The 24218-nt window shown below is 46.6% G+C and overlaps 1 protein-coding gene across 5 annotated transcripts in view; it reads left to right on the top strand.

Annotated features, from left to right (window-relative positions):
- Nucleotides 1–24218, top strand: part of ANKRD24 (ankyrin repeat domain 24) — a 39661-nt gene that overhangs the window by 1679 nt on the left and 13764 nt on the right. Inside the window, exons 2-16 of one of the 5 annotated variants that reach the window (XM_034404352.3) lie at nt 2510–2553; nt 12175–12305; nt 13243–13331; nt 13526–13590; nt 13925–13982; nt 14700–14770; nt 15496–15602; nt 15756–15943; nt 17076–17104; nt 17532–17624; nt 19022–19129; nt 20305–20349; nt 21254–21352; nt 23116–23188; nt 23871–23992. In XM_034404352.3, the coding sequence (XP_034260243.2) occupies nt 2518–2553; nt 12175–12305; nt 13243–13331; nt 13526–13590; nt 13925–13982; nt 14700–14770; nt 15496–15602; nt 15756–15943; nt 17076–17104; nt 17532–17624; nt 19022–19129; nt 20305–20349; nt 21254–21352; nt 23116–23188; nt 23871–23992 (1314 nt within the window). In that variant the 5' untranslated portion in view covers nt 2510–2517. Of the gene's footprint in view, nt 1–2500; nt 2554–7054; nt 7270–12174; nt 12306–13242; nt 13332–13525; nt 13591–13924; nt 13983–14699; nt 14771–15495; nt 15603–15755; nt 15944–17075; nt 17105–17531; nt 17625–19021; nt 19130–20304; nt 20350–21253; nt 21353–23115; nt 23189–23870; nt 23993–24218 lie in introns of those variants that run through there. The other 4 variants (XM_087893532.1, XM_034404351.3, XM_034404353.3 and 1 more) reach the window with 4 other exon arrangements.

Consider the following 24218-nt stretch of genomic DNA (forward strand, 5'->3'; position numbering starts at 1 on the left):
TGCTGCAAAGGTCATGAAAAACGGTCCTAAGTCACAATTTTCAGGGTTATTGTTACTTTGAACGGTCACTAAACGAACTGAAGCCAAAACTTCACTGGGTAGATTTCCTCCACTCCCCCAGGGTTTGAAAAGGAGAAAAAATTGAATAAAAACTTTATAGATTGTTGGATAAACAACCGGATTCCGTAGAGGCGCACCTGATGAAGGGATGGGAGCCACCGTCTCCATCTTCTGACGGGATGGAAAATTCGATCCTAATTAAACCACGAGGGGATGACGGAGGCGGAGGATCTTCTGAGACCAAAACACGAGATCCAATTTCCTGGTTGCAGATCCCAGGTGACGAGCAAGGGGGTGCCTCCGAGGATCCCCCCCCCCATCCCTAAGCAACCGAGAGGGTCGAAGATTCAGAACAGAAAAGGGAAAGCACCCTGTGAGAATCAGTGCCATGTTTTGGGTGGCAGAGTTTGGTTTCAGCGCTGGGCTAAGCTACTATCTTTCTTGGCATCGCTTGCCGGCGAAGAGCTTCGGCCATCTGACCTCAGCCCCATTCCCCACCAGGTAGTCCTTGACTAATGACCAGTCGCGTAGCAGCCGTTCCAAGTTATGACAGACCCCTGAAAAGCTACTTATGACCCGGTTTTGAAGTTTTGATATTTTGGCTGCTTGGCAACCGGCTGGAATTTATAGCCATTTTCACCACATCCCGATGTTTTTGATGGAAGTTTTATTCTGGTTACTGGCAAAACGACCAGTAATACGACCACAATATCTTCTTTTAACAACCCCATAATCCCTTGCGGGGTGGAGTCTGGGCAACTGAATGGAGCTAGCAGAGTGTTTCCTGGCCAGATGCCCTTCCTGTCGCCAATGAGGAGTTTTGTTCAGCAGATATATATTCTCATCGTGCCCAGAGAGAAATATCTGCCTCTACCTAGGATCGAACTCGCAGCCTCCTGATTGTGAGGCAAGTGCTCCACCTCTAAGTCACCACATCACTCCAACTTACGACCACAATGGAGCCCAAAATTAATTAATTCATCGAGAAATTTGCTAAGGGAGTCTTGCCCCATTTTACGACTTTTTCTTGCCACGTTTGTGAAATGAATCACTGCAATTGTTAAATTAGTCACACGGTTGTTAAGGGGATCTGGTTTCCTCATGGGCTTTGCTTGTCAGAAGGTCGCAAAAGGGGATCGCGTGACCCCGGGACTCTGCGACCGTCATAAATGTGAGTCAGTTGCCAAGCATCCGAATGTAAATCACGGGACTACGGGACCATGGGGAAGGCTGCAACGGTCGTAAGCGTGAAAAATGGCCATGAGTCCTTTTTTTTCAGTGCTGTTGTAACTTTGAATGGTTACTAAGCGAACTGTTGTAAGTTGAGGACTACCTGTAATGGCTTCACTTAATGACCATGCTGTTCACTTTACAACCACGTTTGTTTAACGACCACTGTAAAAGAAGGCAGTAAAAATAGGTCTGGTGAACTACCTTAGACCCATCATGACTTACAACAGTAATTGCTAGGCTCAATTACGGTCATAATTCGAGGACAACCTGTATTAGCTAGAACCCACAGAGCTGTGACTTGTAAAAGATACTTTCCTTTGTCCTTTTCTAGATATGGCCATCACTTGACGCCTTGAGGACCAATGCCTAACAGGCAGTCCTCGACTTCTGACCGCAGTTGGGCCCAAAATTTTTGTTGCTAAGCAAGACAGTTGTTAAGTGAATTTTGCTCCATTTTACCCCCTTCTTTGCCACCATGGTTAAGTGAATCACTGCAGTTGTTAAGTTAGTAACACGGCCTTTTAAGTGAATCTGGCTTCTCCATTGCTCTTCAGAAAGTTGCAAAAGGGGATCACTGACCCCCCCCAGAACGCTGCAACCGTCATAAGTGTGAGTCAGTTGCCAAGTGTCTGAATTTGGATCACATGACTGTGGGGATGCTGCGAGGGTCGTAAGTGTGAAAAATGGTCGCAAGTCTGTTTTTTCAGTGCCGTTGTAACTTTGAAAGGCCAATGAACAAATGATTGTACGCCGAAGCAATACAAGTAGTCCTCAACTTACAGCTATTCATTTAACGACCGTTCAAAGTTACAACGGCATTTTAAAAAATGCCCTATGACCATTTTTCGTACTTAACGACCGTTGCAGCCTTCCCACAGTCACATGATCAAAACACGCTTGGCAACTGACTCATATTTATGACGGTCGCAATGTCCCAGGGGGGGGTCACCCAATCCCCTTTTTGCGACCTCCTGACAAGCAAAGTCAATGGGGAAGCCAGACTCACTTAACAACCGTGTGACTAACTGAACAATGGCAGGGATTCGCTTAACGATGGTGGCAAGAAAGGTGGTAAAATGGGGCAGAATTCACTTAACGCCTGTCACATTTAGCAACAGAAATTTCGGGCTCCATTACGGTCGTAAGGCGAGGACTCCCTGTCCTCTTGTCGTCGGTAGGCACCACGAACCTTAATCTCTTGATCTGTGTCTTGCAGAGAGCAACATGAAGAGCCTGAAAGCCAGGTTCAAGAAGGTTGACGTAAGTACAAGCCACCGTTGGCAGAGTCTCTCCTCTTTTCAGCCCTGTGCCAGATTCCTAAAATCGGGATTAAAACCCAGAGCCCTTTTCTTGCGGCTCTCCATCCTGCAAAACAGGTTGCAAAAGGGAGCAGGGCAGTGGCGAAATGTAAATTTTGTTACTACCGGTTCTGTGGGCGTGGCTTGGTGGGAGGGGGGGTAATATGACTGAGTGGGCGTGGCCAACTTTTTTTTTTAAAACTTTTAAAACCATTTTTCTACAACCTCTTTGGCTGAAGAGGTTGTTTAAAAAAAATGCTTTTAAAGCCTCTGACGATCCCAGCTGACTTGCCTGATCGGCAGAGGCTTTCTTTTTACTTTTAAAAGCATTGTTTCTCTAACCTCTTCGGCCGAAGAGGTTGTAGAAAAAATGCTTTTAAAAATAATAAAAAAAAAGCCTCTGATGATTGCACGGCTCAGCTGGGCAATGGGGGGGGGGACGGATTGGGATTTTTGCTACCGGTTCTCCGAACCACCCGCCTCCATCGCTACCGGATCGGACGATCTGGTCCGAACCGTGAGCATTTCACCCTTGCTTGGGAAGGTAAGGGGCTGTGCTGCGCTGTTTAGCTTTGCTAGAAAGCAGGGAATCCTGCTTTCTAAACTGTGCGGCACAGCTGATCATCGGAAATACCAGTTCAGAAAGAACCGGTAGCTTTTTTTTTTTTTTTTTTACTACTTGCTTTCCCAAACCTCCTTTTGGTGCACTTTGCGCATGCGCACGCAGCATGTGTTTTTGTGCGCGCTGTGCATGCGCAGCCAGCAGGGACTCCAGATAACAGATTAACGGAAGGGACCTTGTAGGTCATCTAGTCCAACCCCCCACCCCACACACACACACAAGCAGGAGACTCTACACGATTTCTGACAGATGGCAGTCCAGTCTCTTCTTGAAAGCTTCCAGTGATGAAGCTCCCACAACGTCTGAAGGCAACTTCTGTTCCATGGGTTGATTGTTCTCATTGTCAGAAAATTCTTCCTTATTTCCAGGTTGAATCTCTCCTTGGTCAGTTTCCATCCATGATTCCTTGTCTGGCTTTCAGGTGCCTTGGAAAATAGCTTGACCCTCTCCTCTCTGTAGCAGCCCCTCAAATATCAGAAGACGGCTATCATGTCTCCCCTGGTCCTTCTCTTCACTAGACTAGCCAGGCCCAGTTCCTGCAAGTGTTCTTCATATGCTTTAGTCTCTAGTCCCATCATCATCTTTGTTGCTCTTCTCTGCACTCTTGAGTCTCAATATCTTTTTTTTATATATTGTGGTGACTAAAACAGGATCCAATATTCCAACTCTGGTCTTTACCAAGGCATTCTAAAGTAGTACTAGTACCACACTTGATCTTGATTGTATCCCTCCGTTAATGCAATTTAGGATTAGCAATTTTTGGCTGCCGCTGCACACGGCTGGCTCATATTTAGCTGGTTGTCCACTAAGACTCCAAGATCCCTCTCACAGTTACTGCTATTAAGCCTGGTTTCCCCCAGTCTATATGTGTACTTTTGGTTTTTTCTTGCCTAAGTGTAAGACTTTACTTTTCTCTACATAGAATTTCCGGTTCTTTCTAATAGCCAAGGACAGTTTACTCATCTTTAATGCAACGGGGAAATCCCTGCTGTTGAGGAAATAAGATTAAAAATAGCTGGAGCTGCCAAGGCTGATTGATTTGATGAGTCGGAGAGAAAGGGCTGTCCAGATCCTGGTCTTTCAGCTCTTCTTCCATTGTCCCTGTAACTGAGTCCGTCCCTCTTTTTGCTGGTGGTCCTCTTTTTCTTCTTCTTGTTCCTTTCACTTTTTCCAGCATCAAAATCTTTACCAGAGCACTAGGCCGTAGAACATAAAGCACAGAATAATAGAGTTGGAAGGGAACCTTGGAGGTCTTCTAGTCCAACCCCCTGCTCAAGCAGGAGACCCTATACCAGTGATGGCTAACCTTTTTGCCGTCGCGTGCCAAAGGCGGGGGAAGCGTGGGGGGGTTGCGCGCACATGTGCCCACACCCATAATTCAATGCGCCCAGCCCCTCGCACATGCATGTGTGACCCCCCCCGCACTTCCCCTGCTTTTGGCATGCAATGGCACGGTGGGACTGGGAGGCCTGTTTTTCACCCTTCCCAGGCTCCAAAGCCTTTCTAGGTGCCTGGGGAGGGCAAAAACTGCCTTCCTCAACCCCCTTGGGGCCCTCCGGAGCCCAGAAACAGCCCGATTTCCGACTTCCAGTGGGTCCAGAAGGCCCGAAAATTAGCTGGCTGGCATGCACATGTGTGATGGAGCTGAGCTAGGGCAACTTTTGTGTGCCCAGAGATATGGCTCCGTGTGCCACCTGTGGCACGCGTGCCATAGGTTCGCCATCACGGCCCTATACCATTATGGACAAATGGGTATCCAGTCAGTTCTTGAAAACCTCCAGTGATGGAGCACCCACAACATCTGGTGGCAAGCTGTTCCACTGGTTTAATTGTCCTCACTGTTAGGAAGTTTCTCCTTAATTCCAGGTTGCTTCTCTCCTTGATTAGTTTGCTCTCATCCATTGCTTCTTGTCCTGCCCTCTGGTGCTTTGGAGAGCAAGTTGACCCACTCCTCTTTGGGGCAGCCCCTCAAATATTGGAAGACTGCTATCACGTCACCCCTATTGGGTGGCTGTAAGTGTGAAAAACGGTCATAACTCACTTTTTTTACAGTGCCGTTGTAACTGTGAATGGTCACTAAATGATCTGTTGTAAGTCGAGGACTCCCTGTATTACAGTATCCCATGTGATTACCTTTTATAACTGTGTTACTTAGCAGCTGCAATGACTCTCTTAATGACCTTGGCAAGAAACGTCATAAAAGGGTATCTACGAGACTGCCTTCTGCCACCGATAGCCTCCCATCGACCGGTACGCTCCCACAGAGAGGGGCTCCTCCGGGTGCCGTCGGCTAGGCAATGTCGGCTGACGACCCCCAGGGGGGGTCCCTACCCTCTGGAATGAGCTGCCCCCGGAGATTTGTAGGATCTCCGACCTGCGTACCTTTCGTCGCGCCCTAAAAACATTATTATTCTAACAAGCAGTGCTGGCCTAAATAATAATAATATTTTACTATTTTAATGGGTTGCTTTATTAGAGTTTTTGGCCAATTTATTTAATTGTTTTAAATTGCTTTTTTTACATTGTCATGGTTTTATTTCTGGCTGTACACCGTCCTGAGTCCTTCGGGAGAAGGGTGGTCTAGAAATTTAATAAAATAAATAAATAATAAATAATAAATGTGGCTTAATAAATGTCTCATTTAGTGATGGAATTTTGGGGGGTCAGTTGTGGCCGTAACTCGAGGACTACGTCTACTAACTTGGAATGAAGAATCTGACCAGATCAAGAGCAACATTTTCTCTGAGCTGGCTATATCTTCCCACACTACATCCGTAACTTGATTAGTAAGCACCAGAAGCTTTCAAGAAAAGACCGGACTGCCATCTGTCAGAAGTGGTGTAGGTTGCCCTGCTTGGGCACGGGGTTGGACTAGATGACCTACAAGGTCCCTTCCAACTCTGTTAATCTGTTAAATATTCCAATATTTGAGGGGCTGCCACAAAGCAGAGGGGGACAACTGACTTTCCAAAGCACCAGAAGGCAGGATGAGAAGCAATGGATGGAAACTAATCAAGGAGAAAAGCAACCCAGAATTAACAGCGACCCACTGTTTCCTGACAGTGAGGACAATTAACCAGTGGAACAGCTGGCCACCAGAAGTTGTGGGTGCTCCAATACTGGAGGCTTTTACGAAAGGACCAGATAGCCACTTGTCTGAAATGGCATAAGGTCTCCTGCCTGAGCAGGGGGTTGGACTAGAAGACCTCTAAAGTCCCTTCCAACACTTTTATCCTATGTTCTGTTCTCCAAAGGACCTGAAGCCAGAACAAGAAACAAGGGATGGGAACTAATCAAGGAGAGAAGCAGCCTAGAACTAAGGAGAAACTTCCTAACAGTGAGGACAATTAATCAGTGGAACTGCTTGCCTCCAGAGGTTGTGGATGCTTCAACACTGGAAGTTTTTAAGAAGAGATGGGACAGTTTTTAAGAAGAGATGAGTCCTTCGGGAGTAGGGCGGTATACAAATCAAATAAACTAAACTATAAACTAACAATCTCTCACTAACTGTGAGAGGGATCTTGGAGTCCTAGTGGACAATCACTTAAATGTGAGCCAGACGTGTGCTGCAGCTGCCAAAAAAGCCAACACAGTTCTAGGCTGCATAAACAGAGGGATAGACTCAAGATCACACGAAATGTTAATACCGCTTTATAATGCCTTGGTAAGGCCACACTTGGAATACGGCATCCAGTCCCTTCCAGCTCTATTCTGATTAAAAAGCATCGAGGTGGATGGATTTGAGAGCAGAGAGAGAGAAACAAGAAGAGAGCTGGGATTTTGTGTGTCTCTCTCTGTGTGTCTGTTTGCTTTCAGCCACTAGAGGGAGCCAGTCCTGCACTGCTGCACCCCAGGGCCTTTGTGCGGTGCAGCTGAGCTACCTGGACCATTTTGCTTCCATCTACAACAGCCGGCAGCCGCCCTGAGCATCTCCCCTTTGGTCCCCTTCTTTCTGCACCAGGCCTGGGGGGCAGACAGGTTGGATGGATGGCGACCCGCTACTTCCTCGGGGGAACCATGAAGCAGATCTGCTTCTGCGCCGCCTCCCCCTTCGTGGTATGTTCTGCACCCCTGCATCTTACCTCCCATCCTTCCCTCCGTGCTCCTCTGCCTTCCGACAGCCTCCCCCTCCTCACTCGCCCCTCCCCGACCCCATCGCCACTGCCATTGCACCAAGCCTCCTTCCTTCCCCATCTCTACAGACCCGCCAGGGTGTACGTGCGTACGTGTGCTGGTTTCCAAGCAGCTGGACGAGATGTTTTGTTTAAAATGTTCATGTTGCAAGGGACCGAGGTTGGGGAAAGGGGAGGCTGTGTAGCAGGAGAGGAGGGCAGTTGCGCTCTGTGCATGCACAGAGGGCAGCGAGCCCGCACCCCTCATCCACTTACCTCTCCCCGCGCTCTAGAAGGGTTCCAGCTGTGCTGTGAAGAATGAACGGAAAGCTACTGACTGTTTTTTAGCAGAAATGTATGCGTCGCATTCCTCCTTCACAAGAGATGGAAATGGAAGAGAGGAAGAGGAAGAACTCTCATGTTTTCTATTTAGCATGATATCCCTGTTTAAGGATGTTTTCCTGGTTCCTTTGTGCTGTTAAGGATTTTTGTCTGGTTCCCTTCCTCCTCTGCCCATCCATTATTATCATCACAACAACCCTGTGAGGTAGGCTCGGCCTAGAGATGATGTATAACAGAATAAGAGAGTTGGAAGGGGCCTTGGAGGTCTTCTAATCCAACCTCCTGCTCAAGAAAGAAAGCCTACACCATTTCAGACAAATGGTTGTCCAATCTCTTCTTCAAAACCTCCAGTGATGGAGCACCCACAACTTCTGGAGGCAGGCAGTTCCACTGGTTCATTGTCATTACTGTTAGGAGAGGGTTAGTCAAGGTCACTTCATGAGCTGAGATCAATCCTATCTAGCTTCACCCCTGTTTGAAACCTTTCCAATACTTTCAATTTTATTTCATTGCCTGTGGAGATTCCCAGTCATCCAGGTCACAGTTGTCCCAAAGGTGTTTTTTCTCCAAAAGGCAACCGGACTCCCTTTGTTTTTCCTTGAAGACGTTTCGCTTCTCATCCAAGAAGCTTCTTCAGCTCTGACTAAATGGTGGAGGATGGAAGGACTGCAAGGAATATAAATCTTTCTGTTCTCCATGATTCAATTAGAACCGAAGAAGCTTCTTGGATGAGAAGCGAAATGTCTTCAGGGAAAAACAAAATCTAGTTGCCTTTTGTAAAAAAGCACCTTTGGGCCAATTTTATTTCAGCTTTTCTCGGCATATTCTCAACCTCTCCGGTCTGTTTTGCAACCTGTCTTCTCTTTCTAAGAATATTTGCTTTCTGCATTTCTTGGAGTTAAAGGTTGCCCCCCCCACTTCACTTCTCATCAATGCAGTTCCAAATGCTTTTAATGTTTTTTAATGTTGGTCTCTCTGCGTGTGTCCCTGCGCTGGCATTTCTCAAGCTTGCAAGGCAGGTCAGGGTGAAGGAAAGGGACATTTGCATCAGAATTGGGTTATTCTAGAAATGACTCTAAAACACCTGGCCCTTGCAAGGTTGAAGGCAGGAAGGGTGGAATTTTCCGTCGGTTAAAACCCATGCGGTGGCTGGATTTGTAAAACCTGCTGAAGTGAAACAAATTCTCCTTCAGAGTGATCTTGACTCCCAGACAGTCCTCAAGGCACCAATGCAGCATTTGGGTAGCTTTGCAGAAGTGGCTGGCCCTTGCCTTCAGCTGACCACTTTAGCCAGTAGCCCTCGGATTTTTCTGGGGTGTCCCCTATCCTAAACCGTCAAACATATTTTGCTCTTTAGGAACAACAGAATAACAGAGTTGGAAGGGACCTTGGAGGTCTTCCAGTCCAACCCCCTGCTCAAGAAGGAAACCCTACTACACCGTTTCAGACAAATGGTTGTCCAATCTCTTCTTAAAAACTTCCAGTGTTGGAGAATTAACAACTTCTCGAGGCAAGTTGTTCCACTGGTTACTTGTTCTCACTGTCAGGAAATTCTTTCTTAATTCTAGGTGGGTTCTCTCCTTGAGTGAAGCACCTTCAGGTGCTTTGGAGAATAGCTTGACTCCCTCTTCTTTGTGGCAGCCCCTGAGATATTGGAACATTGCTATCATGTCATATCAGTCCTTCTTTTCATCCGACTAGACATACCCAGTTCCAGCAACCATTCTTCATATGTTTTAGCCTCCAGTCCCCGTCATGTTTGTTGCTCTTCTCTGCACTTTCTAGAGCCGTGATGGCGAACCTATGGCACGCGTGCCACAGGTGGCATGCGTAGCCATATTGGTGGGCACGTGAGCTCAGCTCCAGCACGCATACGCACACCAGCCAGCTGATTTTCGGGCCTTCTAGGCCCACTGGAAGTAGGGAAACAGGCTGTTTCCTGCCCCCGGATGGCCTCGGGGTGGTGGTGGTGAAGGCCCGTTTTTCTCTCTCCCCAGACTCCAGAGCCTTTCTAGGAGCTTGGGGAGGGCAAAAACGGCCTTCTCCACCCCCCGGAGGCCCTCTGGAGGCCGGAAACGGCCCGTTTGCCAACTTCCAGTCCACCAGAATTATGGGTCTGGGCACGCGTGCGCGCGACACCCCATCCTCCCCGCTCCTGGCATGTGATGGCAAAAAGGTTAGCCATCACTGTTCTAGAGTCTCCACGTTTTTTTTATATTGTGGCGATCAAAATTGGATGCCGTATTCCAAGTGTGGCCTTACCAAGGCCTTATAAAGTGGTATTAACATTTCATGTGATCTTGATTCTATCCCTCTGTTAATGCAGCCTAGAACTGTGTTGGTTTTTTTGGCAGCTGCTGCACACGGCTGGCTCACATTTAAGTGATTGTCCACTAGGATTCCAAGATCCCTCTCACAGTTAGTGAAAGATTGTTGTCTGATCTCTTCTTAAAAACTTCCAGTGTTGAAGCATCCACAACCTCTGGAGGCAAGCAGTTCCACTGATTAATTGTCCTCACTGTCAGGAAATGTCTTAGTTTCTAGGTTGCTTCTCTACATGATTAGTTTCCATCCCTTGTTTCTTGTTGTGGCTTCGGGAAGTGTTGGAAGGGACTTTAGAGGTCTTCTAGTCCAACCCCTGCTCAAGCAGGAGAGCCTAGATCATTTCCGATAATAATATAACAGACACTTCTAAAGATGCCCCCTTCCCTTCCAAATAATATAAATAAGACTCACCAGATAACATCCTGTTTAGCTTTGTGGGTTTTTTTTTTTTTAAGCTTTCTGTATTCTTACCAGGTAGGGTCAACCATCATGTCAAACCGCAATATGGTTTGTAGATCTGGATGTAAGATGTGAAGTATCTATAGGGGTTTAGGGGTTGCTGTAGTGAGCCGAACAAACTTGTCATGAAGGAGGTTCTCACACCCCCAAATTTTCTTCTTTTTTAGGAATGAATTGTTCTTCAAAAGGGGGGGGGGTCGTGGTTGGACAAATTCTAATCCTCCGTGTTGCACGTAGTAGACCAGGGGTTCTTTCTTCAGGATCTGGTGCAGCGTTCCTCAATTTTGGCGACTTGAAGGTACGTGGACTTCAACTCCCAGAATGCCCCCAGCCAACATGGGGAACTCTGGGAATTGAAGTCCACACATCTTCAAATTGTCAAGGTGAAGGAATGCTGGTCTGTTGTGAGGTTCAACTGATGTCTTTGTTGTTGTTTGGAATGGGTGGGGCTGAATCCTTGACTTGTTCCTCTGATGTCCCTCCATTTTGTGGACCCAGTGACTGTCCATTGTTCTAAAAATACGAATGAGGTACTAGAACATCTCAATGGTCTTTGTAAAAAATATCCTAAGCACCTAGAATATCCAGTGAGTAGATTACTCCTGAGTTGAACTCTTGACTGGCCAAGTCCTAAGGAAGTTGATTGAAGCTTCATCTGTCTATGGAGATTCTCAGTCATCCAGGTCATGGTTGTCCCAAAGGTGCTTTTCCAAGAGGCAACTGGACTTTCTGGTAACTGGACGGCAAAGTCCAGTTGCCTCTGGAAAAAGCACCTTTGGGACGAGGCTTCATCTGGTTCCACTTGTTGGGAAATATTGACCCGGTAACTCGTGAGGAAGCCATCCAGACTCTTGGGACTGTTTATCCAGCAACCCTCTGTTAGATCTGTACCCCTGCTGATTAGGAGGTGACGTGTGGTTGGGGTCCACTTGGTTGCAAATGTGAGATAATTGTGTCTTTTCAAGAAGGGGACCCAAAAAGTCCTGGACAACTTCCATCGAATCTTCATCCTTCCCTTTCAGAGGAAGATTGTGGAGAATCTTCAGTGGTCAGGTTGTATCCGGAAAGACTTTTGGATAAAGCAGATTGTCTGAATCCTATCCCAAATTTCAACTAGGATAGTGTGAAGATAATCTTGATCACACGTTGTTGACTTCTGGAGGTGGTGGGACCATCATGGATCTCTCAGTGGCTTCTGATGCCATTGATCATAGCATCCTTTTGGGAGGCATGGATGTGGTGATGGTTCTCCTTCTTCTTGGACCAGTTTTGGTTGACATTGATAAAAAGGAAGGTGTGACCATGAACCCTTTATGAGTGGGATGCCTCAGGGACCAACCTTTCATCTTTCCTACTTCATATCTACATGAAACTACTAGGGAAGATCCTCCATGGACATGGGATCTACATGGGGTCCCACGTCTTGAAGCTCCAACGATCTGGATGGAGAAGAACATGTGTAAACTCAATTCTTGATAAGATGGAATGGCTATATGGGATCTTGGTTCTCTCAGGAAGTTCGGGGATTGTCCTTCTCTCTGTGTGTTGTACCTGAACATATATGTCAACTATATCTTTTCTAGGAGCTCCTTGGTAGAGGCTGTTTCCTGAGTTGTTGGGTCAGATGGAGAAGCTTCGTTGGGTCTTCCAAGTTGGGTGGGCTGGAAAGGAGAGGGAGAAGTCGTATCTCGCCTATCCCCCAAGTGATGCTGTTGGTTTTCAGAGCCAAGACTGGAACAAGAATGACGAGAAGCTCCTGCAGGCGGTGGAATTCAATGATGCAGACCGAGTCTCCTCTCTCCTGCTCCGGAAGAGCTTGGTCCCCACCAAACTGGACATGGAGGGGAAATCGGCGTAAGTTTTTCCTTCCTTTCTCCTTTCCCATCCCTTCCCCCTTCCTTTTCTTTCCCTCCCCTCCCCAATTATTTACTTTCTTCTGTTTCCCCTTCCTTTTCCAAATCTTCCCTTCCCTTTCTCATCTTAGTTCCTTTCCTGTCCTTTCCTTTCCCCCAATCCTTCCTTCCCTTTCTCAGGTTTTCATTCTTCACTTTCTTCCTTCTTCCATCTGTCCCTCCCTCCCCTTTCTCATCTATTTAGTTTCTTTCCTTTCTCCTTTCCTCCCCTCCCCTTTCTCCCTTCCTTCCGTTTTTCATTCCTCACTTTCTTCCTTTTTCCATCTATCCCTCAACTTCCTCTTTCCCCTTCCCTTTCTCATCTATTTTTTCCTTCCTTCCTCCATTCACTTTCCTTCCTTTTTCTTGTCCTTTCCTCCCTCCCTCCCTTTTATCTTGTCTCCTTTACTTTCCATTTCATAATCCCCTCCCTTCTACTCCTCCTTTCACCCTCCCTCCCTCCCTTCTTTTCCTTTCCATTTCTTAACCCTCTCCCCCTCATCTCCCAGCCCCTTTCTGACTCCCTACTCTAACCTCCTGGTGGTCTCCCATCCAAATAATAAAATGATAAATTTTTTCACACCGTTGCAGCATCCCTGGGGTCACATGATCAAAATTTGGGCATTTGGCAGTTTCCTGGGGGGGGGGGAGAGAACACCCCCGACCTTCTGACAAGCAAAGTCAATGGGGAAGCCAGATTCACTTAACAACCGTGACTCATTTAACAATCTCAGTGATTCACTTAACCACGGTGGCAAGAAATGGGACAAAATTCACTTAACAACTGCCTTGCTTAGCAACGGAAATGCTGGGCTCAGTTGTGGTCATAAGTCAGGGCCTACCTGCGTGGGTTCCCCCTGGCTATTGAGGGTTCCCAGGAGTTTGTTTTCCTCTTGCAGCTTCCACCTGTGTGCCATGAAGGGGAACGTGGACTGCATGGAGGTGATGTTGGCCCATGGGGCAGACGCTTTGACCACCGACGGTTCAGGTGAGAATATTTTTGAGAATGTCTCAAAGAATCAGGCTGCCTGATTTGAGTGGAAATCTTGAACCTACCTGGCTGGCCTGGATAGAGCTGCAGCACATTACCTTTGGAGATACAGGTAGTCCTCGATTTACAACATCCTTGGAAGGCAAGTAACCCCGTGTTTGTCTTCTTCTGATCTTCTCCACCCTCCCTAGGTCACACCGCGTTGCACCTCTCGGCAAAACACGGCCACCCCCAGTGTGTCAGCAAGCTGTTGCAGGTAAGAGACGGCTATTCAGTTTTGCAAACTTTACAAGCAGAATTGTGTGTTGCCTTCTTCCAGGATGTCTTCTATTTATTTGTTTTTAACTTTGTCTTATTTTATGCTTCTCTTTCTTTTCAAATAAATTAGGGTTAAATAAATAACTAGGGTTATATAATAAATGGATGGATGGATGGATGGATGGATAGATACTGTAGATAGATAGATAGATATAATGATAGATAGATAGATGGATGGATGGATGGATGGATGGATGGATAGATAGATAGACATCAGACTCCAACTTTCATTGAATTTTTGACCCTTAAGTTTTTCTCTCTCATCACTTAAGTCTTCCTGCCATGTTGATGTAGCCGATAGCCAGGGAAGGACCGCACTCCATCATGCAGGTAAGTTCTAGACACAAGGCTAGGTTATTGGCAAGACCATCTCTCCCTGAAAGCATCTATCTACCGGATCGGATAAAGCAAGGATCTCCGACTCTGGCAACTTTTAAGACTTGTGGACTTCAACTCCCAGAATTCCTCAGCCGGCCATGCTGATGGCTGGTGCTTAAAATGGTGCTATCTTGATACGATCTCTGTGTGGGTGCAGCCTAGGATTGCATTGGCTTTTTTTGGCCGCTGCAGCACATGGCTGGTTTATACCTAAGCGGTTTCCCTTGGAATTGGTTAGGCCTGGAAGTTGCATCCATCCCCATGAAGCTTAAAAGTCATAGTACTCTCAAGTTTACAACATGAAGGAATTTCTGAAGTTGAAAATTGCAGGAAAACTTACAAAAGCATCCCAATAATTAGGAGCCTTGGTGGCGCAGTGGTCGGACCGCAGTATTGCAGGCTGATTTTGCTCACTGCCAGGAGTTCGATCCTGACTGGCTCAAGGTTGACTCAGCCTTCCGTCCTTTCGAGGTCGGTAAAATGAGGACCCAGATTGTTGGGGGCAAGAGGCCGACTCTGTAAACCGCTTAGAGAGGGCTGTGAAGCGGTATATAAGTCTAAGCGCTATTGCTATTATTAATGAAAATGGATGGATTCTCATTTGGTTTATCTTTCAGTGAAAACATGTTCCGGTTAAGAAAGCGTATTCTCTTTTTTTCGCCCCCCCAGCCATCCATGGGTCTATCTCTTGTTTGGAAATCCTTTGTGACTTCAAGGCTTCCTTGAACATCAAGGACCAGGTGAGAGTCTCCTCACCATCCAACCTGCCCATTCAGCCTAAGTTGACAGGTTTCTGGTGTCCGTTCATTTTTGCTTCTGTTGTTCTCACAACCAGACGAAAGCATTGAGTAACTCCCTAGTGTTACAAGGAGGCTGTGATTATGAATGACCTCTGAAAGGCTGAAAGGCTGTATAATTTGTAAAAAAATAATATATTTTTTTACATTTCCTCCTTCTTCTCCTTCTGTTTCCTCTTCTCCTTCTCACCTTCTCTTTCTCTATCCCTTTCTCCTTCTTCTCCTTCTTTGTCCCATCCTCCTCCTCCTCTCCTTTCTGTTTTCTATGCTTCTTTTCTCTCCTTCTTCTCATCTTCTCTTCCACCTTTCATCTCTTCTTTGTTTCCTTTTCTCCTTCTTTCCTCTTTTTGCCTTCTTCCTTTCTCTTCTCCTCTCTCTTTTCTTTCCTCCTCCTCTATCTCTTTCTCCTGTTTTCTTTTCTTCTTTCTTCTCCTTTTTGCCTTCTTCTTGTTTCCTGTTTCTTCTCTTTCTTCTCTTTCCTTCTTTCCTCTTCTTTCCCTTCCTCCTCCTGCTGTCCCCTTCTCCCATAACCAGCTCCTTCAAGGAAAGGAAGGAGAACTTTCATGAACATCCATGTTGACGTTTTCCACTGAGTGGTGATGAAGTTGCTATAAAGACGCAGATGTTTCAACTGACCAGGCAATGTTTTCCCCACTTTCTCCGGGCAGGATGGGGCAACTCCTCTGATGCTGGCAGCCAAGATGAACCATTCGGAGCTCTGCCGCTACTTGCTACACCGAGGAGCTGCTGTTAATGCCAGAGACCAGAAAGGCCGGTGAGAAAACTGGCGCGAAGCCAGGAGTTTGTCTTTCTTGTTCCAAGTGACATGATGCAATTAACTAACCCCTGGTGGTATTTTGAGAGTTACTTCTGTAATACTAGCCTTGAGATCCTCTCCTCGGATTGACGGTGCCCCTCTTTGCTTCAGAACAGCCCTGATGGTCGCTTGTGAGAATGGCAGCGTGGAGACAGTTGAAGCGCTTATCCACGGCGGCGCACGGGTCGGCTTGATCGATGCCACGGGCCGCGATGCCGCACACTACGGAGCCGCCACGGGCAATGCCCTCATTCAACATTATCTCCAAGAGGCTGCCCAGCGCCATTCTTGGGCCAGCGGTAAGACCCCCATCCTCCTTCCCGGATGCTAGTCCTGTTGAAGGAAGAGGGTTTACTGGTTTCCCGAAGGAATTGGGGCAGGGTCTCCGAAAGAGAAGCTTGGATTGGCCTGGAAGAAACTCACAATGTCCTTCAGCTGCATTGCAGGTTGGCTTTCTCCCCTTGAGTTGACCACTTGAAAGACTTTTTACATCCAAGGCCCATGGTGCTCACCGAGCTTGGTTGTTTCCTTGCAGACGTTTCATGACCCAGCTAGGTAACATCTTCAGTACACTGGGTGTTTCCGTGCATTTCGGTCATGAAACGTCTGCAAGAAAACCACCAAGCTCAGAGAGCACCAAGGAGCTCGTATTTCAACCCTGGGCTGCAAAGATTTCTCCTCCACCGGTACTACAGGTAGTCCTCGATTTACAACAGTTCATTTAATGACCGTTCAAAGTTACAACGGCACTGAAAAAAATAGTGAGGCTGCTTTTCACACTTATGACCGTTACAGCATCCCCAGGGTCACGTGATCAAAAATTCAGACCCTTGGCAACTGACTCACATTTATGACGATTGTGGTGTCCTGGAGGTCACGTGATCCCCTTTTGTGACCATGGGGAAGCCAGATTCACTGAACCACCAGGTTACTAAAAACTGCAGTGATTCACTTAACAGCTGCAGCAAGAAAGGTCGTAAAATGGGGCACGTGCTCACGTAACAAGTCTCTGACTTAGCAACAGAAATTTGGGGCTCAGTTGCGGTCGTAAGTCGAGGACTACCTGTATGGCAGTTCACGCCAGGCCTGCTGCCTTCTTCTCCTCGGCAAGCAAAACCAAACAGACCCTTTCCCAGGTTTCCAGCCCTTCCCCCACCTGGCAGCTGTAATAAGCCCTTGTATATGTTGATATCCTAAATGGCTTTATGTCCAGAGACCCCTGACAGACCTCCAAGCAGCTATGGGTCTCTAAAAACCCCCCCTCCCCTCGTTTCGTCATCTGGCTGTATCATAGGGGGCCTGGGTCTGTGGGAGGAACCCCTTTGGGTGCTCAACCCATCCCCCACTGACCCAGCAAATCGGAGGGTTCCTTGCCAGCCGTTCTTCCTGCTACCTTGAAACATCCCTTTGATATTTTTGTCTTTTTTGCAGAGGAACAATCACCTGATCTGTCCTCTCAGGTAAAATCTTTTCCATTCCAAAAGGGCTCAATGGCAGCAGCAACAGCAGGGAGATCAACTCTTAATGCTCCTCCCTCCCTCCCTCCTCTTTCTCCCTCTCTCCATCCCTCCCCTCCCTTCATCCCTCCCTCTCTCCCCTTGTCCCTCTCCCCTCCCTTTCTCAGTCTCTCCCTTCTTTCTGTCCCACTCTTCCTTTCTTTCTTCCTCCTTCCCCTTCTCCCTCCCCTTCCCTCCCTTCTCTTTCCCTTGTCCCTCCCCTTTCTCCATCTCTCTCTTCTTTCTGCCCCTCCCTCCTTCCCTTTTCTTCCTCCCTCCCTTTCTTTCTCCCCCTCCCTCCCTCCCTTTCCTGTCTTCTTCCCTCACTCCTTTTTCTCTCCTCTTCCTCTCTCTCTCTCTCTCCCTCCTCCTGCTTCTCTCCATCCCTCAGGCTTCCTCCTCCCGACAGTCCCTTTGCAAGGAGAAGAGCAACAGTCCAAGGAAGCGGAAGGCACCCCAGCCGCCCACCTGTAACCCCAACCAGGTAGGCCGCCGATTGGGCTCATGTGCCCACATGGCCCATTGAAGAAAGAGAAGGAAGAGTCCACATATGTCTTTGGCTGAAAATGCATCATTTGGGCATGGAGGGGAACTGACTGGGATATCCAGAGATCTTGGCTTAAGCAGAAAGTGGGGAAGTATTCTGGAAGGTGGAAATGGTTAGTTTTCCCATTACAAGACAATCTCTGTAGCCCAGGGTTGAATGGTGGGGTCCTTGGTGCTCTCTGAGCTTGGTGGGTTTTTTGCAGACGTCTCATTACCCAACTAGGTAACATCATCAGTGCTAGAAGTGAATGGGTTGGAGGAGGAGATGGTGGAGGAAGAAGAGGAGGGGGACTGTAGGATCCTTGGTGCTCTCTGAGTTGACTGTTTTCTCGCAGACATTTCATGACAAAACTAGATAACGACATCAGTGCTAGTGAGTCTGGGATTTACCCTACCAGTTTTGTTTGGTGGCGTAGTTTCCTCCTTGAAGGTTTCTTCATTCGTGTATCATTTCCTGCCTGTTTGTTGTCTGGTATTAATCCCCGCTTATTTGGATGTTGTCTGCTGGAGACACGTTTGGTCTTTTGCTCTCCGTCTTTATTGTCCCTTTTGAATGGATTGTAATTATCTCTATATGTCGATCGATGGCTGAATTGTCCGAATGCCAAGCTTCCAGGAGTTCGCCAGCATTTTTAGACTTGGCTTAGTCTCCGATGCGAACACAGGTACTCCTTGACTTACAACCACAATTAAGCCTAACATTTATGTTGCTAAGCGAGACAGTTGTTATGTGAGTTTTGCCCCATTTTATGACTTTTCCTGCAATGTTTGTTAAGTGAATCACAGCAGTTGTTAAGTTAGTAACATGGCTGTTAAGTGAATCCGACTGTCCCCGTGGACTTTGCTTGTCAGAAGGTCGCAAAATGGGATCACGTGACCCCGGGACACTGAAACCGTCATAAACATTTATTTATTTATTTATTTCATGTATTTATATGCCGCCCTTCTCCATAAGGACTCAGGGCGGCGAACACAAGTTAGAAACATATACAACTAAATCCCATTTTAAACCAAATTAACTAATAAATAATAAATAATAAAACCCAGAATCAGAGTCAGCCTATTTGCTTGAACAGCCAAGTCTTCAGGTCCCGATGGAAGGAGCATGAACACGACGGAAGGAACATGAACATAGCAACTGACTCATAAACATGAGTCAGTTGCTATGTGTCTGAATTTCAAATGTGTGATCATGGGGAAAATTCAACCGTCATAAGTATAACCATGTTAGTAACTTAAAGACTGCAGTGACTCACTTAACAACGGCGGCCAGAAACATCGTAAAATGTGGCAAAACCAAAAAAACCCTCACGCAGCTATCTTCCTTGTTTCTAGGGGGATCGGGAAGCCTACGAGGAGATTGCGAGGTTACGGCAGGAGAGGGTTGAGTTTCTCCAAAAGATCCGGGGATTGGAGCAGCTCCAAGACAAACAGAAACAGGAAGTGAGTGTTTGAAGATGCTAGAACGAAGCTCTCTTAGAAAACCCAGCATAAGAGACGTGGTGGCACAGTGGTCGGAATGCGGTATTGCAGGCTGACTCTGCCCACTGCCAGCGGTTTGATCCTGATTGGCTCAAGGTTGGCTCAGCCTTCCGTCCTTCCAAAGTAGTAAAATGAGGACCCAGATTGTTGGGGGCAAGAGGCTGACTCTGTAAAACCGCTTAGAGAGGGATGGAAAGCACTGTGAAGCGGTATATAAGTCTAATATAATATAAGTCTGCTATTGCTCTCATCTCTGTCTCTGTCTCTATCTCACATCTCTCTCTTCTGTTTATCTACAATCTCTATCTATCTATCTATCTATCTATCTATCTATCTATCTATCTATCGCAGGAGTGTCAAACTCGATTTCATTGAGGGCCGCATCAGGGTTCTGTTTGACTTGGGGGAGAGGCAAATGGGGTGTGGTCAGCTCAACGTCACTCGTGTTGGGGGCACCTGTGATGGCCTGACCACTCTGCCAGCAAAAATGGGCTCCTGAGCTCCATTTTTGGTTGCAATGACCTCCTGCAACCCTCTGACAACAAAAACTGAGCTTGGGAGGGCAAACCGTGACCCTCCCGAGCTCCGTTTTCACTGGCAGAGGCACCGCGGGCCGGTCTTTCGCTGTTTCCAGGGCAGCCCCACTGGCCAGATCTAAGCACCCTGGGGCCGGATCCATCCCTCAGGCCGTGAGTTTCACACCCCTGATCTAGTGTCTATCTTCTCTCTCCCTCCCTCCCTCTCCCCTCCCCCCCTCTCTCTCCTTGATGCACTGTGTTTGACCTTCAAGGTCAAACAGGCACATTAAGGGTAACAAAGGAAAGTTCCACGTCCATGCACTTCCTCCAAAGGTTGGAATGACCCACAGATTTGGGGCAAAAAGAAACCACTGAAACCTTCAGAGATTAAAGGCATGTCAAAGGAGGTCCGCTAACTCACCAAGTTCCCATTGTCTACACAGGTAGTCCTTGACTTCTGACTGATAATTCCATGCTTTATTTTACTTTCTGGTCATCCAGAATTGGGAAGAGTGGTTTCAAAAGATCCTTTAATAAATCAGTTTTTTTACCTGGCAATGACTTTACCTCTTTTCTTCTCTCTCTCTCTCTCTCTCTCTTTCTTTTTGCCTCTGGCAGCAGCTGGAGATTCAGAATGGCTCCTTGCCTATTCTGGAGAAGCAGGTGAGTCTTATTCTGGAACAGAAGAACACAAAGACGCTAGACAGATGGTTGAACTCATAATGATGTCACACATTACAACATGATAACCCCAATGATGCAAAGAGCCTAATGGCAGCTTGCTAATTGCAAGAATAGAATAGAGTAGAGTAGAGTAGAATATAGAATAGAATAGGAATAGAATAGAATAGAATAGAATAGAATAGAATAGAATAGAATAGAATAACAGAGTTGGAAGGGACCTTGGAGGTCTTCTAGTCCAACTCCCTGCTTGGGCAGGAAACCTATACCATTTCAGACAAATGGTTATCCAATTTCTTCTTAAAGAGATTCTTAAATCATGGCATATTTAATACAGGTAGTCCTCAATTTACAACCAAAATGCAGGCAGGCAGGCAAGAAGAAAGAAAAGAAAGAAAGAAAGAAAGAAAGAAAGAAAGAAAGAAAGAAAGAAAGAAAGAAAGAAAGAAAAAGAGAACGGAAGGAAGGAAGGAAGGAAGGAAGGAAGGAAGGAAGGAAGGAAGGAAGGAAGGAAGGAAGGAAGGACGGACCTAATGGCTATAAGTGATCCCAAATGCTCAATCCATAAGCCATCTTTTGGCTTGTGATGACTTGCATAGTTCACACAAGCAGTGATTGATCCTTCTTAATGAGAATGTGTCGATCCAAAGCCTCTTTCCTACTGCAGATTCAAAGATCCACTTTCCTGGTTTCCAACAACAAACTCCAAACCTATCTTAATCCAGTTCAGCATTTTGTGTGAACTCAGCTAGCCAATAACTCTAAAGTACATCAGGAACTCCGTATCTAGGGTTTTCAGTTCAGTTCAAAAGAAGTCATCAGATACCCAAATAGGCGAGCGTCACAATCGGAATAAAATCTTTGGGGATTTTTGTTGTCTAACCAGGTAGAGGATCTCCAAAACCAACTGGCGGAGACGGCAAATGAGAAGGAAAATCTTAAGAAGGAACTGGAGGTGCTGCGAAGCCGGCTTTCATTCTGTGAGGTACTGAAGGAGGATTTGAGGGTCACGTCATTCCTTTAAGGTGACCTTGAGATGCGTTGTCTTGCTCAGATGGAGTGACCGCCCGAGTTGTCCAGCCCCTCAATAGTCCAGTTAAAGTAGGGGTGTCAGGCTGCTAAATCCAAGAAAGACATTTTGTGATTTTTTCAAGGTGGTTTCATTATGGATCCTCACCGGTAGACGGAATCTTGCCAAACAACAGCAGGCTAACATCCCTATCATAAAGCATCGCCCGGTGTCGCCTTGCAGAGGGATGGGTGGCAAACCAATTTAATAAATAATAATTTAATAGATAAAATGCATGTTCTGGGAACTATTAGGGAGGAGTCTTCTTTATCATTACATAAACTATCTGAACTCAGTTGTCTCTTGCTCCTTTACACCCCCATCTAATGGAAGAGAATATTTATAGCTCAAGGTTGAACTGTGGGGTCCTTGGTGCTTTCTGAGTTTTGCTTTTTTTTGGTAGATGTTTTATGACCTGACTAGGGAACATCATCAGTGGTAGAAAGGGGGGGAGGGGAGAAGGAGGAAGAGGAGGAGGAGGAGGAGAACTGTGGGGTCCTTGGTGCTTTCTGAGTTTTGCTTTTTTTTTTGTAGACATTTTATGACCTGACTAGGGAACATCATCAGTGGTAGAAAGGGGGGGGGGAGGGGAGAAGGAGGAAGAGGAGGAGGAGAACTGTGGGGTCCTTGGTGCTTTCTGAGTTTTGCTTTTTTTTTGTAGACGTTTTATGACCTGACTAGGGAACATCATCAGTGGTAGAAAGTGGGGGGGGGGGAGAAGGAGAAAGAGGAGGAGGAGGAGAACTGTGAAGTCCTTGGTGCTTTCTGAGTTTGGCTGTTTTCTTTTCTTGCAGACGTTTTATGACCTGAGTAGGGAACATAATCAGTGCTAGAAGGGTGGGGGAAGGAGGAGGAGGAGAACTGTGGGGTCCTTGGTACTTTCTGAGTTTTGCTTTTTTTTTTTTTGGCAGACGTTTTATGACCTAACTAGGGAACATCATCAGTGGTAGAAAGTGGGGGGGGGAGAACTGTGAAGTCCTTGGTGCTTTCTGAGTTTGGCTGTTTTCTTTTCTTGCAGACGTTTTATGACCTGAGTAGGGAACATAATCAGTGCTAGAAGGGTGGGGGAAGGAGGAGGAGGAGGAGAACTGTGGGGTCCTTGGTACTTTCTGAGTTTTGCTTTTTTTTTTTTGGCAGACGTTTTATGACCTAACTAGGGAACATCATCAGTGGTAGAAGGGGGGTGGGGAGAAGGAGGAGGAGGAGGAGAACTGTGGGATCCTTGGTGCTTTCTGAGCTTGGCTGCTTTCTTGCACTCGTTTCCCTGTGCACTGATAGTCCCTAGTTTGGTAATGAAACGTCTGCAAGAAAATATATCAAGCTCAAGAAGCATCAAGGATCCCAGTCTTCCTCCTCTTCCTTCTCTCCCAAAATCCCACTCTGGTCTAGCACTGATGATGTTACCTAGTTGGATAACAAAACGTCCGCAAGGAAACAACTAAACTCAGAGAGCACTAAGGACCCTCCATCCTTCCCTCCCTCTTGGGAATCCGGATGGCCTTCCATCACATCTGGACGGTATCTGAGAGAGACAAACACACCTTTGCATAAAATCGTCTTCCAAAATAATTGTCTTTTCCTTGAGCCGAACGGAGTCCGTCGGCTCCTCTCCTTCTCCATAGAACTTCTCTTAGACTCCCACTTTTTGGGAAATCTCCCATCTTGTCTTCTCTGTGCAGAACGAGAAGGAAAATACCAGCTATGACATTGAAACCCTGCAGGACGAAGAGGGGGAACTGCTGGAGTTTCCAGGTAAGGCTGGGTCTTAATCTGTCGGCAGTCCTCGACTTGCAACGGTCCATTTAGTGACCATTCGAAGTTACAGTGAAAAAAAGGGACTTATGACCATTTTTTCACACAACCATTGCAGCATCCCCGCCGTCACGTGAACAAAATTGATCTGCTTCGCAACCAACTCATATTTATGACGATTTGCAGGGACCCGGGGGTCACATGGTGATGAGATGACCTCTGTTCCATGTATTTGCACAGTTCTTTTAACAACTTAAAAAGGGACTTTGGATCATTTTTCACACTTATGACCGTTGCGACATCCCTGTAGTCACGTAATCAAACTTCAGACTCATATTTATGACTATTGCAGTGTCCCGGAGTCGTGTGGCCTCCTTTTGCGACCTTCTGACAAGCGAAGTCCATGGGGAAGCCAGATTTGCTTAACAATCGGATCACTAACTTATCAACTGCCATGTTTCGCTTAATGACGGTGGCAAGAACGATGGTAAAAGGGGGCGAAATTCACTGAACAAACATCTGTCTTAGCAACAGAAATGTTGGGCTCAATGGTGGTCGTAAGTCGAGGACTACCTGTATTTTTGTAACTTTAGCCCAGGGTGGGCTTCTCCACCAGATTTAATCTATTTTTTTTGCACATTTTCACTTTTTCCCCCATTTCTTCTTCTTCTTTTCCTTTTAGCAACTGCTGAGCTTCTCTCCAAGAAAACCTTAAGTGCCTCCACGGAAGAACTCTTAGCAACTCTGCAGGGCCAGATAGAGTCCCTAACCCAGAAGAACAAAAAATTAATGGAAAAAATACAGGTAAATCCTAACTTTGACCACCTGGGCATTTACTCACCTGCTGTGGAGAAATATTGCTTGAGTTAACCAACGATAAACTACAGGGAGCAGTTGTCGACTCGCAACGGTTCGTTTAATGACCGTTTCAAAGTTACAACAGCACTGAACAAAGTGTCTTGCAGCAATTTTTCACACGTATATCTGTTGCATGTACTTATGACGGTTGCAGCGTCCCAGGTGATATGAT

This window comes from Pantherophis guttatus, chromosome 1, assembly GCF_059756535.1.
Source record: "Pantherophis guttatus breed Tessera chromosome 1, ASM5975653v1, whole genome shotgun sequence".
Classification (NCBI taxonomy): domain Eukaryota; kingdom Metazoa; phylum Chordata; class Lepidosauria; order Squamata; family Colubridae; genus Pantherophis; species Pantherophis guttatus.